A 13,070-nucleotide genomic window follows, 5' to 3' on the forward strand; every position below is an offset into this window, starting at 1 on the left:
TCAGAAACAGTGCAGTCTAGCTACTACAATCTTTTTCTCCATATGATCATTTCTCATAAGTCAGAATTCCAGATTCCACTAGTTAACTCATTTAATTTTTCAAAGTAATTACGACAGGCATCTAGAATAGCAAATGCTTTAAAGTCAAAAGCAAGATCATCTGAATGAGATCTCCACACAGCCTGTAAAGAAAGTTGGAAAATGGACCAGTGTTTCTGACCAATGTTCAATCTTCACTTATTCATGATGATGCATTTAAAAACAGTTTAACACATAAAAAGGAAATTAGAATTCATTTACAACTCCTATATATTTCACTCACTGTAACATGAGTATCATTCAAGGAGAGAGCATAAAAATTGGTTACAACATTCAAAATATTAACGCTAGGATAAGTCGCAACTTTCACGTCTTAGTCACAGCTGAGTGAGCAGGAAACCTGAAACATGAATCGTAAGTGAAAGTATGACTCTTGTTATTTGATTTTTCTTGTGTTAATATTTTGAACGTTGTAAACAATTATTTTGTTCTCCCCCTGAATGCTCATGTTACAGTGAACAAAATGAGTTGTAAACAAATTCTAATTTCCTTAACACATGTTAAACAGCTTTGTATACCAACTAGGAAATCAGATGATCAAGCTGTTCTGTATTGGCTTAAACCACAAAGATAATGGAACCAAGTGAACATGTTAAACAAGGGTTTTGCTTTTTTGTCAGGAAACCAAGGAAAAGATTGAAAAGTCAGTTACAGAACAATCTTAAACTCCAAAGAATTGAAGGTACAGATGAAAGTTTAGAAGCATCAATGGAGAGGAACTACAGAAATATGCCTATCAATATTAACTGGTGTTACCAACACAAAGTCTAAAACACAAGATACCTCTAAATAAGATTATATTCAAACAATAGCAGTTAACACTGAATTTCAGTGACAGGCAACTAAACAGTGACGTGGGAAAACTGAATAATGAGAAGACATTTATGCCCATGGTTTTATGGAAGGTTGAAATAAGTTGAATGAGTCATAAAAATGGCAGCCAATAAAGAAAAAGGTGGGTCTTGTTGGAAAACAAGTTGCAGGCATAAGTGTTCTGGGAAAATTTGGAGAAAAGAGAAATGCTAATAATAATAATAGCAAGTATTTACCGAATTTCCTCTCTAAACATGGTACACACACACACACACAACAAAGATATGACACCCATAAATTTACCCAGAGAAAACCAACAATAAATAAAGTAATGTTGATAGCAGTATTTTCAAAATAGTTTAGAAAAGGAGATTTGAAATAGAAAGTGATCAGAATTTAGATTTCAACAAGATAAAAATGAGTATTATACTAAAAGAATAAAAATATGTACGAAAGTTTTTAAAAAGAAATCAAGCAGTTTACAGGTAATTTGTGAGCTCACTATAAAAAAAAAAATAACAAGAATATGAAATATAAGTACGACGAAGGTGATAAATGTTCTTCAGTCTGAAAAAAAAAAATCCGGACATAGAGTAATTTCTATAATCTGAAAAAGGCTAAATAGATGACAATAAGAACTGTCATAGTATGCCTTTAAAAATGAGAAAAAAAACTGATATGCAAGAATTACGAGGATAGTCTGATAAGTTCTTGGCCTAACAACGAAAAAACGAATTTATAATTTCAAAATAATCTCCCTTAAGACTAATACATTTATTGCAGCGATGCTCCAGGACAATTATCCCGTCCCTGAAGTGGCTCTCAGTAAGATCTGTGAAACCCCGCTACAGCTGCAATCACTTCTTGATTCGAAGAAAGACACTGACCAGTGAGGAAGAGATAGAAATCCGAGGGAGCGAAATCTGGGAAATAGAGTGGATGTTCCAACAATTCATAGTGCAGATCCCTTAATTTTCCTGATGAAAGAAGATTTTTTTTCTTCTGCAAACCGGATTTTTTCTCACGAATTTTTTTTTCTAGTCTGGTTTAAAGATTGGAATAATATTCCCCATTATTGTTTTACCCTTTTCAAGATAATTAATAAATAAAATGCCTTTAGCATCCCAAAACAAGATTCCATGACTTTTCCTGCTGATGGGACCAATTTTGTCTTCTTTGGCACTGAACAACCGGCTTCTGTCCACTGTTTTGACTGCTGTTGATGCTCCAAGTTTTAACAATCTCATTGTTCAGAGATTTTCATGTGAGTACATTTTTGATTTGCTGTGAGCAAGCACAGCACCCATCTCGCGCAAAGCTTTTTCATAGCTTTTTTTGCAATTCTTCATGCAAACTACATGTTCTTTTGAAATGCCTATAGTCTCAGCAATTTCACGCACTTTGACTAGCTAGTCATCCAATATCATATCGCGCACTTGACCAATGATTTCTGGTGTTGTTAAACTTTTCGGACTTCCTTCACGTGGATCATTTTCAAGGCTGGTACATGGCTACGTTTAAACCCAGTAGACCATTTCTTAATTGTCGAAAACGAAGGAGAATAGCATCCACAAACTTTTATTAACTTCGAATGAATTTTTTTTGGCAGTAAACCTTATTTTACAAAGAATTTTATAACCGCACGATACTCAATTTTATCCATTTCAAGGGATACAGACAACACATTTGCTTCAGGCAGCTGTATAAAACAAACTACTTGATAGAATGACTTGCAATTTCACATGGATGCTTATGACAGATGTACCAACTCAGAGGGAGAAAAAAATAAAAAAATAAATAAAATACAATCCTGCCAATAATGTTGCCATCTATAGTCGAGGCTGAGAACTTTTCAGACCACCCTCATACATAGTTCTCCTGCTAAGTATTCCAGGCAAGATTGATACAAGCTTTCTTGAGAAGTCCAGACATTGCTGAAGCTGGATTCAGGCCAAACAGAAGTTGTCAGCAAAGTTTTACATTGTTGAAATTCCCTGTAACAAGGATCTTGAGTTTCATTTGGTGGCAAGAGGAAAAATTATTCAAAACATTGCAATTATATGAAGTATATGGAACTCATACAGAGAAATGACTTTGTAAAAAAAAAAAGACAAGTTTTATTCATCTACACAGATCAGAGAATGTGACATTAAACTTGATATCAAGGCCAGCTATACCGGCAATGCAACACCTGAATTTGTACGGGGTGGCAAAATTGGCCTAAACTATACGAAAAAAAAATCACATACTTATTCTCTGTTGAAACCAGACTTTAGGATGTTGTTAAATTTTTACATAATAAAACTTCATTGTACCATAAGTATATTTTTTTAAAAATCATAATCATTTAAAATAATATAGTAATATGTTGCGTTTAACATCAGTGTTAATATCAGACAACGTGACAACAGCAGAACACCTATCCTGCATTTATTTCTGACTCCGTTGTTGGCCATGAGTTGACCTTGACCTGAGGATAAATCTCAATTAACCAATGAGACCAAACAATTATAATGAGATAATTGGTTAAGAGTAAACCAATTAAAGAAATAGAATCAAAATACATGAATACAGTTGTGCAGTGATTTCGATACAGTTATTAGGATTTGGTTTTTAAAATAACTTTAACATTCCAATATGTCTGATAAAAGAAAAAAAACTCGGGTGCAGAATATCACAAACAATAATCAGAGAATGCGATATTCAGAAACAAAGTGGGACTTTGCATAAATATCTAAAAGCTGAAACAGCTAATGTACAAGAGAAAATAAGCAAAAACACTGAAACCAAAAATTATGAGCTCATAGCAAGTAGTTCTAATTGCAACCCCAGTAATGTCAATATTAGTAACAATGAGGGCAAAAACCAAACTCATTTAACATCTTCCTCTTTAAAAAAAAAAAAAAAAAAAAAAAAAAAAAAAAAAATCAAGTGTCAATAATAATTTAAATGCAGGTGGACCTAAATAATAATTTAGGTCCACTTGCAAGACCAAAAAGTGATTTGGTTTTTCCATGTAGCTGTAATGATCAGAAATTTTCATTAAATTGTTACTTTAGGGAACTAAGCAATGGAGAACATGTTAATTAGTCATGGTTAGGGAATTCTAAAGAAAAAGATTTTGTATTTTGTTTTTGTCATAAGTTGTTTTCACTCACTGCTGACGGATACAACGATTTTGGGAATTTATATCTGTATCTTAATGAACACAAACTCTAAAAACCACTTGGAGTCCCATAAGAAGTGGATGAGTTGTCGTCTAAGTTTAGACAATTGATTCAATGCAACAAAATTTGTTAAATGCAGGCAATGGAGGAGCATAATAGAATACCTATTAATTGCCACTGTTCAATTTTTAGCTCAACAATGTTTGCCCTTTCAGGGAACATCTGATGAATTGTAAGTTCATAATAATGGCAATTTTTTGAAACTTGAATTAACTGCCAGATTCGATAACGCTATGTCTGAACATTTATTGAGAGTATCTTGTGGATCGGGCCAACATTATCTTGGGAAAAACATTCAAAATGAATTGACTTCTCTCTTCTCTGGGACCATAAAAAGGGAAATAATTTCTATGGTGCAGAAAGCTAAATATTGTCAGACTGGTTGGCCAAGTGGTTAGTGTGCCGCTCTCCAGACAAAAGGCTGTGGGTATGGATGTTTGTGATCGTCTGTGAAAATACTAGTGGTGGTGGACAGAAGATGGCATTGGTGTAGAGGAGAGTTGTAGAGTACGTGCCCTCCCTTGATGAGTCTTGAATTCCCTGGAGGTATTAAATAATAAGACTTACAGCATAGTTGCAGACCATACTCCTGCCGTAAGTCATATTGAACAATGAATACTAATTGTAGGATTTTTTAATATGGATCCAAGTGATATGAATATCCATAAGCACTTTGTTGGTTTCATTCCTGTAGAAGCCACTACAGGCTCAGTTTTAACTCAATGTACCCTTAAAAAATTGTCAGATATGAATATTCCTATCGCAAACATGCATGGCCAGGACAATGGATCAAACATGAAAGGAAAACATTCAGGAGTTCAATAATGCATTAGGGATTTGAACTCAAGAGCTTTTTCTTCTTCTTTTTTTTTTAATCTCGTCTTATTCTCTGAACTTAGTTGTCAATGATGCTGCTATGCCATCTAGTGTAGGGATTACATTCTTTGAAACAGTTCAGAAATCGAATGCTTTTCTCAGCATCAACATTGCATTGGGAAATCCTTAAAAAACATATCACAACTCTAACTCCCAAACCCTACTAAGTGCCATCTGCTGGGAATCTAGAATCGAAGTTGTTTGTCCTTTAAGATATTAAATCGACAAATTTTATGATGCTTTGATAGAAATTGCTGATGACGAGTCAGTGGACAAAATGGCAAGACATGAAGCTGAAACTCTTACCCTTAAGCTCAGAGATTAAGTTTTTATGTTGTTTGGTTATATGGCACAGTATGTTTTAAATGAAATTAATGTTGCTAGCAAATTATCACAAAACATAAAAATGGAATCATCTACTGACATATCTACTTGTAAGAAATGTTCTCCAAAGCCTTAAGAATATCAAAAATTGATGAATCATTTCAAAATTTTTCATAGATTTTTTTTGCTACAACGAAAAAGTCAAAGCTGATCCTAATTTGAAACTAATGTTTGTAAGTACTAGAGTGCGCCAGCAGAAAAAAACAACATGATTATGAAGCCAAAGATGAGTCTATTTCTGATCCCAAAACTGAATTTAAAATTGAGTTTTTCTTCTTTCATATTATTGATGCAGCAATGAGTTCTATCCAAGGAAGGTCTGGGCAATTGGAATACCACAGTTGACATTTTTCATTTTTATATAATATCCCTAAATTGAAATCTGAGGCAACAAATGAGCTTTTAAGCAAATGTAAAAATCTAGAAAGTATTCTAACGCATCAAGACAATGATGCCATTGAGCTATTTGATGAATTGAGAGAGTAGTTTACCAACTTAGTATCAGAAAATACGCCACCAACTGAAGTGCTACGTTATACAGTTGAAAATGATTTTGCTCCTAGTGTTGCAGTAGCCATAAGAATATTACAGTCATTACAGTAACAGATGTAAGCGGTGAGTGCAGTCTTTCAAAATTAAAGCTTATTTACGTTCTACAATGGCCTTATCTGCGATTTTGTGAATATGAAAGCAAGAAAAATTTCATTTAAACAGTGAAAATGTGAATTAACTTATGTTAAGACATCACACGTATTCTAAAAAATTATATTTACCAGTTACGTTTTTATATAATATCTCTAAATTGAAATCTCAGGCAACAAATGTAAAAATCTAGAAAGTATTTTATCACATCAAGACGATTGACACTGATGCCATAGACATAGCAATTCTTCATTCTACACGACGTGATGAGCATTATGCGCAAGTTAATAGTAATAGGTTATAAAAACAATATTTTTTAGGTTGTGTTGATAGTATTTACAATAGTAATGAATTTTGAAGGGGTGCTTAAGGGTCAAAGCTGTATAACTGAGAGGAGACCTCTACATAGCCTTTATAGGAATGCGGAGAACCAACCAGGGCTTCTGACCTAATGTCCAATGCTCGCCTACTTGCGGTGCATCCTGAAGGGTATCTACCTGGATACTGAACGAATGGGGATGGGCTGGCAATTTGAGATTTAGCTGACCAAATTGTATTCTTATTGGTTTAAACCAATACAGAAAATGACGGTACAACATGACAAAATTTCATGCCAGCTGGGGCGTCGCCCGGTTAAACAAGGCCCCCATTGTTTTCGCCAGGGAACGGGTGAACAGCGAAAAGTCAGCTACTGGAACAAATCTGAACGCACACCCCAACTCAACATCACCAGCGTTAAAGATCGGTACTATCAACATAAGAAGCCTGAATGGCAAAGAAATGGAGTTAGCTGATGAATTAGATAAGTACCAGATCGACATAATAGGGATGACTGAAACAAAAAAGACAAAAACCAGTGAGATCTTTCTGAGCAATAAATACAAAATGTTATATTCAGGAAATGACAATCAAGGAAAAGAAGGAGTAGCCATAGTATTCAACACAAAATACGAGGCTAATCTTCTTGAATGGCAGGCAAATATCAGAATGGGGAATTGGACAATGAGACTTATTTGTGCCTATGGTCCCACAGAAAGTTCTACTAAGGTAGAAGTGGAGGAATTTTATGATGCTTTAGAAAAAGCAACTGACACAATAAAAAGGAAAAGTTGGTCCTTGTTGGGGATCTAAATAGCAGAATAGGAAATGATTGTCACACATACAAAAATATTTTGGGAAAATTTGGAGAAAAGAGCAAAGCTAATAACAATGGCAAATACCTGCTGGATTTCTGCTCAGGTCATGAACTAATTATTACTAACACAATGTTCCAACATAAAAATGTGCACAAATTCACATGGAGAGAAAAGACAAGGAATAGGAAAAGTCTCATTGACTATGTTATTGTTGATAGTAATGTTTTCTCCCTCGTGCAGGACACCAGAGTGTACAGAGGATTTGAAATTGGAAGCAATTACTATTTAGTCTTGAACAGGATAAAATTGAATTTCATATTGAAAATAATAATATGTAAGAAAGTTTTAAAGCAAATAAAAGTCGAGCAGCTCTCAGATGTGAACTGTAGACTAAAATTCACAAAGATTATTGAAGAACAAATGAAAGAGTTTGAGAACAGGAACCAAACATTGGAGATTCAGTGGCAAACCTTGAAGAAAACCCTGATTGATTCAGCCAGAGAGGCATGTGGTGAGGTTGTTTGCAAGGATAGAAAAATCAGAACTCCATGGTGGACACAGGAAGTTAAAGAGGGTGAAGGAAAAGCAGAAAGCATATCAAAAGTTCCTGGCAAATAAGTCAGCTTGTGCTCTTAGAGAATACAGACACAAATGTAAGAAAGCTAAACACTGTGTAAAACCAGCTAAACAAAAGTCATGGGAGGACTTTGGCAAGAACATAGAAAATAAATATCAAGAAGGTGGCAAGATATTCCGAAGGTTGTTGAAGAAGCTTAGAAATTAACGAAAGAAGGCTGTAAAAGGAGTTAGAGATAATAAAGGTGACATGAAAACGGGAGAAAAAGATATCCTTGAAGTATGGAGTAATTACTTTGAAAAACTGCTAAATGAAATAAGCAGTGATGACAGCACAGTGGTAAAAAACACTGACCAGGCATGCAGTTAGGAATACATAACATATCCATACTTGAAGTAGAAAAAGCCATCAAAGGCTTGAAATATGGAAAGGCAGCAGGAGTAGATGATATTCGACCAGAAATGCTGAAGTATGGTGGTATAAGAGTCTTACAGTGGCTGCATTGCATAGTTCAGAAAGCCTGGACAGAGGGACGAATTCCCGATGATTGGAGTAGAGCTCTCATAGTACCCATATATAAAAGGGGAAATAAAACTGAATGTGAGAATTACAGACGTATTTCCCTACTGAGTGTTCCTGGTAAGATCTATGCAAGTATACTTGGGAAACGGTTGAGAAGAATTGTGGAAGAAAAGCTTGGTGAAGAACAAGCTGGATTCAGGCCAAATAGAGGCTGTCAGGATCAGATCTTCACCTTACGACAAATAGTTGAGAAAGCGTGGGAATATAACAAAGATCTGTATTTAAGTTTTGTCGATCTGGAAAAGGCATATGACAAGGTGCCAATGGGGCATTATATCAAGCAATACTCAGTCTTTATTTGAGCTGTAAGTCAGCAGTTAGAATTGAAGGGAGTACAGGAAGATGGTTTAATGTTAAATCTGGTGTGAGACAAGAATGTACATTATCCCCTCTGTTATTCATTATCTATATGGAACATATTATGAAGGAAAGTGGTATTAAACATCATATCAGAATTGGAGATGTTAATGTCAGCTCTTTGCTTTATGCGGACGATGTTATGCTTCTAAATAAATCTGCTACAAGTTTGCAAGAATCCCTGACTAAATTGAATAATTGTTGTAATAGATATGGTATGAAGGTCAGCATTAAAAAGACAAAGACAATGAAAATAGGTAGAATTGTTGAAAATGTCAATTGTGTTGTGAACGGGGAACCTGTGGAACAAGTAAAACATTTCAGCTACTTAGGCATGATTTTTACTGAAGATGGTAAATTAAATATGGAAATAGACAACAGAATCAACAAAGCTGGTATGGTAGGAAGTCAATTGAATAAATTCATATGGAATAAGAGAGAAATTAGTCAGAACACTAAATTAGCTGTATAGAAGACAGTGTTCAAACCAGTTTTAACTTATGGATCTGAGAGCTGGGTCAGAAGTAAAACACGACCAAAGACTAGAGACCGCAGATATGAGAGTCCTGAGAAAGATTAGAGGCGTGAACAGATGGTATCAATGACAATATTGATTAAAAACGACGATATTAGGAAAGAACTTGACATTGTCGGCATCCAGGAATGCATTAGCAGAGCTAATCTCAGGTGGTATGGTCACTTAAACAGAATGGGTGAGGAAAGATTAGCAAAACAAGTGTTCTCTGCGAGGTTGGCAGGAAAATGACCCAGAGGAAGACCAAAATATAGGTGGATTGATAAGGTACATTGTGCCTTAGACGATAGAAATATAAGATCTGATAATGATAATATTAAAGTCTTGACAAGTAATAGACTGATTTGGAGGAAAATTGTAGATAAGAAGTTAGTAATGATGTAAATTTTTCATGTAGTACTATCATATCCTGTACACCCCTTGAGGGTACATGTCAGGAATTTGATGATGATGAATTTTGAAGCAATAAAATTATCGATTTTTCAAATAAATGAACTTAATAATTGCCACTTTGCTATAATTTAATTATAATTTACAGCAGGTGCATTTACTCTGCATTTGACGAGTATACTCGTCTTCGCTTGATTTTAATTACCCATGCAGATGCACATTTTCAAAACAAAATTCCACCGTTAAAGGGTTAATCGTTTCTCTCTTTCTGTAAAAAAAAATAAGTTAATGAAAAATGATCATAAACTATATGAATTTTCATTAGCTAATGCTACTATGTAGAATTTACGATTAGACATGTTGAATCCTAGCTTAACATCATGGCTTTAAGACATCATTAAGAGTTTTTTAAGGGGGAAGGGGTGCAAAAATATGCTATTGCATGGGGCAGCAAAATTCCTAGGGCCAACCTTGCTTGACATCAAAACTGGAAATCCTAAACTCCGATTCTTAAATAAATTCAGAACAAGAAGTCTTCAGAACTTAAACTGAAGAACTGGTATAACAGATTTTCATCTGTCATTTTCTTGCTCAGCAAGAAAATGACAGATGAAATTAGGCCTGAACATGGAAACCACTACCTGCATTCTCAGTAAAGAATGTAGCTGTCAAAAAAGAGAGCATATTCCTTTTTTTTTTTTTTGACATTCCTAAAGATATTTAAGTAATTTAGCTTCTTGGACATTTCACACTATTTATAAAAGGACAGTTAATTATATATGCATCGTCTGGTATGCTAATAATTTTTTTGGAAACTGATCTTTTTCCTGATATTACGATGAATGATATTAAAGTTATCTTGTTACAGCAAAGGTCACAAGTTTTATGCAACTAAGGTAAAATTGCTTTTCAAAAAACTTTACCACTATATCAAACAGTGCAAAGAAACAACACCAGAAGATATTCTGAAATATGTGCAGTATGACAAAGAAACCACTATCATTTATTACTCTGTTAGCTTATAGAACAAACTCTTCAATTTGGAAATCATTTATAAATGATTTTTAACATGACAGTTAAAGCCGCAACTTATGTCCAAATGTATTCTGTCTCAATTATGTGCAATCACCATATGGTTTGGTATGATGGTGATGAACTGGAGTTTCCAAAAAAAAAGTTAATACATCTGTCCAATATTGAATAATAGCATTACTTAAAAAAAGCACAGAAAATTTTCCTCTTATCCTTGAGATATGAACTCAGTATTTTAAACAGGCTGATTATTCAAATGTTGTGCATATCATTTAATTTGTGAGCAGGAGAAAAATCTGATTAAGCTACTGCATTACATTAGTGAGATGAGACATCTTTGATAATGTTATTACCAGAGATGAAAGTCCATCCAGAGCAATAAGAGCATTAACTTTATGAATTAACCTAATTCCAAATAATTTACATGTACCACTATAGAAGTGAGTCAAGATTACTTAACTGGAGATTGACCACACAGTCACATATTCTGCTATTTCATGATGCTAGAACTTTCATGTCAAAACAATTCATTAGATTAGACCAGGAGTAGGTATGAGTATCCAAGGGATCGATAAACACCAATATTATTGATAACATTTATGAGTATTCATTTACCTAACATGATGAGAGGGGGGTCGATAAGGTATCAAGGATTTCATGAAGAGGTCAAGATCTAAAAAGTTTGCCACCCCCTGGATTAGACCATGTTTAAAGGTGATCATTTATGTTCTGTTTTAGATCAGCATGAAAGCAACACATGCATTTATGTGTCATCTACATTTTTCACATTTTATAATGAAAAAAAAAAAAAAAAAAAAAAATTTCTTTCATTTAAACTGACCACAGACAGAAATTATAACTGCAGTCTCTCTCTCTCTCCCCCCCACAACTTAACATATGGGAGAGGGGAAGAGGATCTGGAAAGTTATGGTAAATACCCAGAACAAAAATCATATTAAAGCAACTGATATAACCACAAGAAAGAACATACTAGTAACAGAGTTATGAGGATAACTTATGTTCTTAGATCCTCATACATTCTTTCTTGTGGTTATATCAGTTGCTTTAAACATGATTTTTGTTCTAGGTGTTTATCAGAACCCTCAAAGCCCCCCCCCCCCCCCAATAGTATTTGTCATAAATCAAGATGTATATATCTACTTACTGTTAGATTATCTCTGAGAAGCTGCATTATGAGTGTGCTATCTTTGTAGGAATCTTCATTCAAAGTGTCTAATTCAGCAATAGCATCATCAAATGCCTATAAAATAGAAATGAATATTGTATAGATAAAAGCAAAATACATGTACAATATTTATTTTCATATAAACTGAACTTAAGATATGGTATATACATGACAATGCAAATGTTGCAGCCTTTAATTCTTCTTTTATACAGTAAATTGGCTATCTATTGCTAAAAGAAGCCCACATATGTAGTTTTCATAACACTTAACATTATTGAAATTTCTAAAAATGTGGCATCAGAAATACATTGAAAACTCAAGACTGACTGACCACTAGATGGCAATAAGTTGGTAGGTACTAAATTAATAAATCTCTTCCATATAAAGCATCTAACATACTGAATTATTTTACACATCTTCATTTCTAAAATTTTTTAGATCTGCAATAATTATAATTTGACTACCCTATTATGTCTGGTGGGCCAGAAGTAATAAGGCAGTCAATGAATCTATTTACTGCATATATCATCAATTAATAATATCAATAATAATAATAATAATAATAATAACTATTGTGTTGACTACTACCTTATTACTTTTGGGCCACCCTATATCAAGTTTTTGGACTTTCACATTTGCTTATCTAATTCCATTTTTAGTCACCTAGTTAATTTTGAAATCTATAAGCATTTAAGAAATACTCATATTTATGAAGATGTACTTTTAAACAAATCCAATTCAGGATTCATAAACTAAACTGAATAACAGCTGTAACAAATCAAGTATAAAAATTAAAGACCATAACTATGAAAATAAGCATAAACATGTTGCATTCTCAATAGAGAACCTATAAAATTTCTATTCTTCAGACAATTTAGCAAATTAAATATAGAAATAGACAACAGAATAAGCTAAGCTGGTATGTTAGGAAGCCAGTTGAATAAATTTATATGGAAATAAGAGAAATTAACCAAACAACTAGTAGTGTACAAGACAATGCTCAAATTAACTTTACAGATATGAAAAGGTCTGAAAAAAATTAAAGGGAATGGACATATGGCATCAAAGGCAGAATCTTATTAAAAATAAAGATATTAGGTGTACTTGTGTGATTTGGACCCCTCCCCCACACACAGAGCAGCACTCAAGTATTTTGATAAAACTAATATTTGACTCCAAATCCTTCAGATTAGTTGTAAAGAATGAGCTCACCAGTCATTAGTAGTTTGATTCA

General features: G+C 33.8%; 1 protein-coding gene across 1 annotated transcript in view; it reads right to left on the reverse strand.

Moving 5' to 3' along the window:
* LOC150106881 (14-3-3 protein zeta-like) overlaps positions 1–13,070 on the reverse strand; it is a 93,605-nt gene that overhangs the window by 4,304 nt on the left and 76,231 nt on the right. Inside the window, exon 5 of the mRNA XM_090392789.1 lies at positions 11,816–11,911. Within this exon, the coding sequence (XP_090248915.1) occupies positions 11,816–11,911 (96 nt within the window). The remainder of the gene's footprint in view (positions 1–11,815; positions 11,912–13,070) is intronic.

Source organism: Typopeltis vanoorti, chromosome 5 (genome assembly GCF_054136105.1).
Source record: "Typopeltis vanoorti isolate ZY-2024b chromosome 5, IOZ_Tvanoo_1.0, whole genome shotgun sequence".
In the NCBI taxonomy this organism is placed as follows: domain Eukaryota; kingdom Metazoa; phylum Arthropoda; class Arachnida; order Uropygi; family Thelyphonidae; genus Typopeltis; species Typopeltis vanoorti.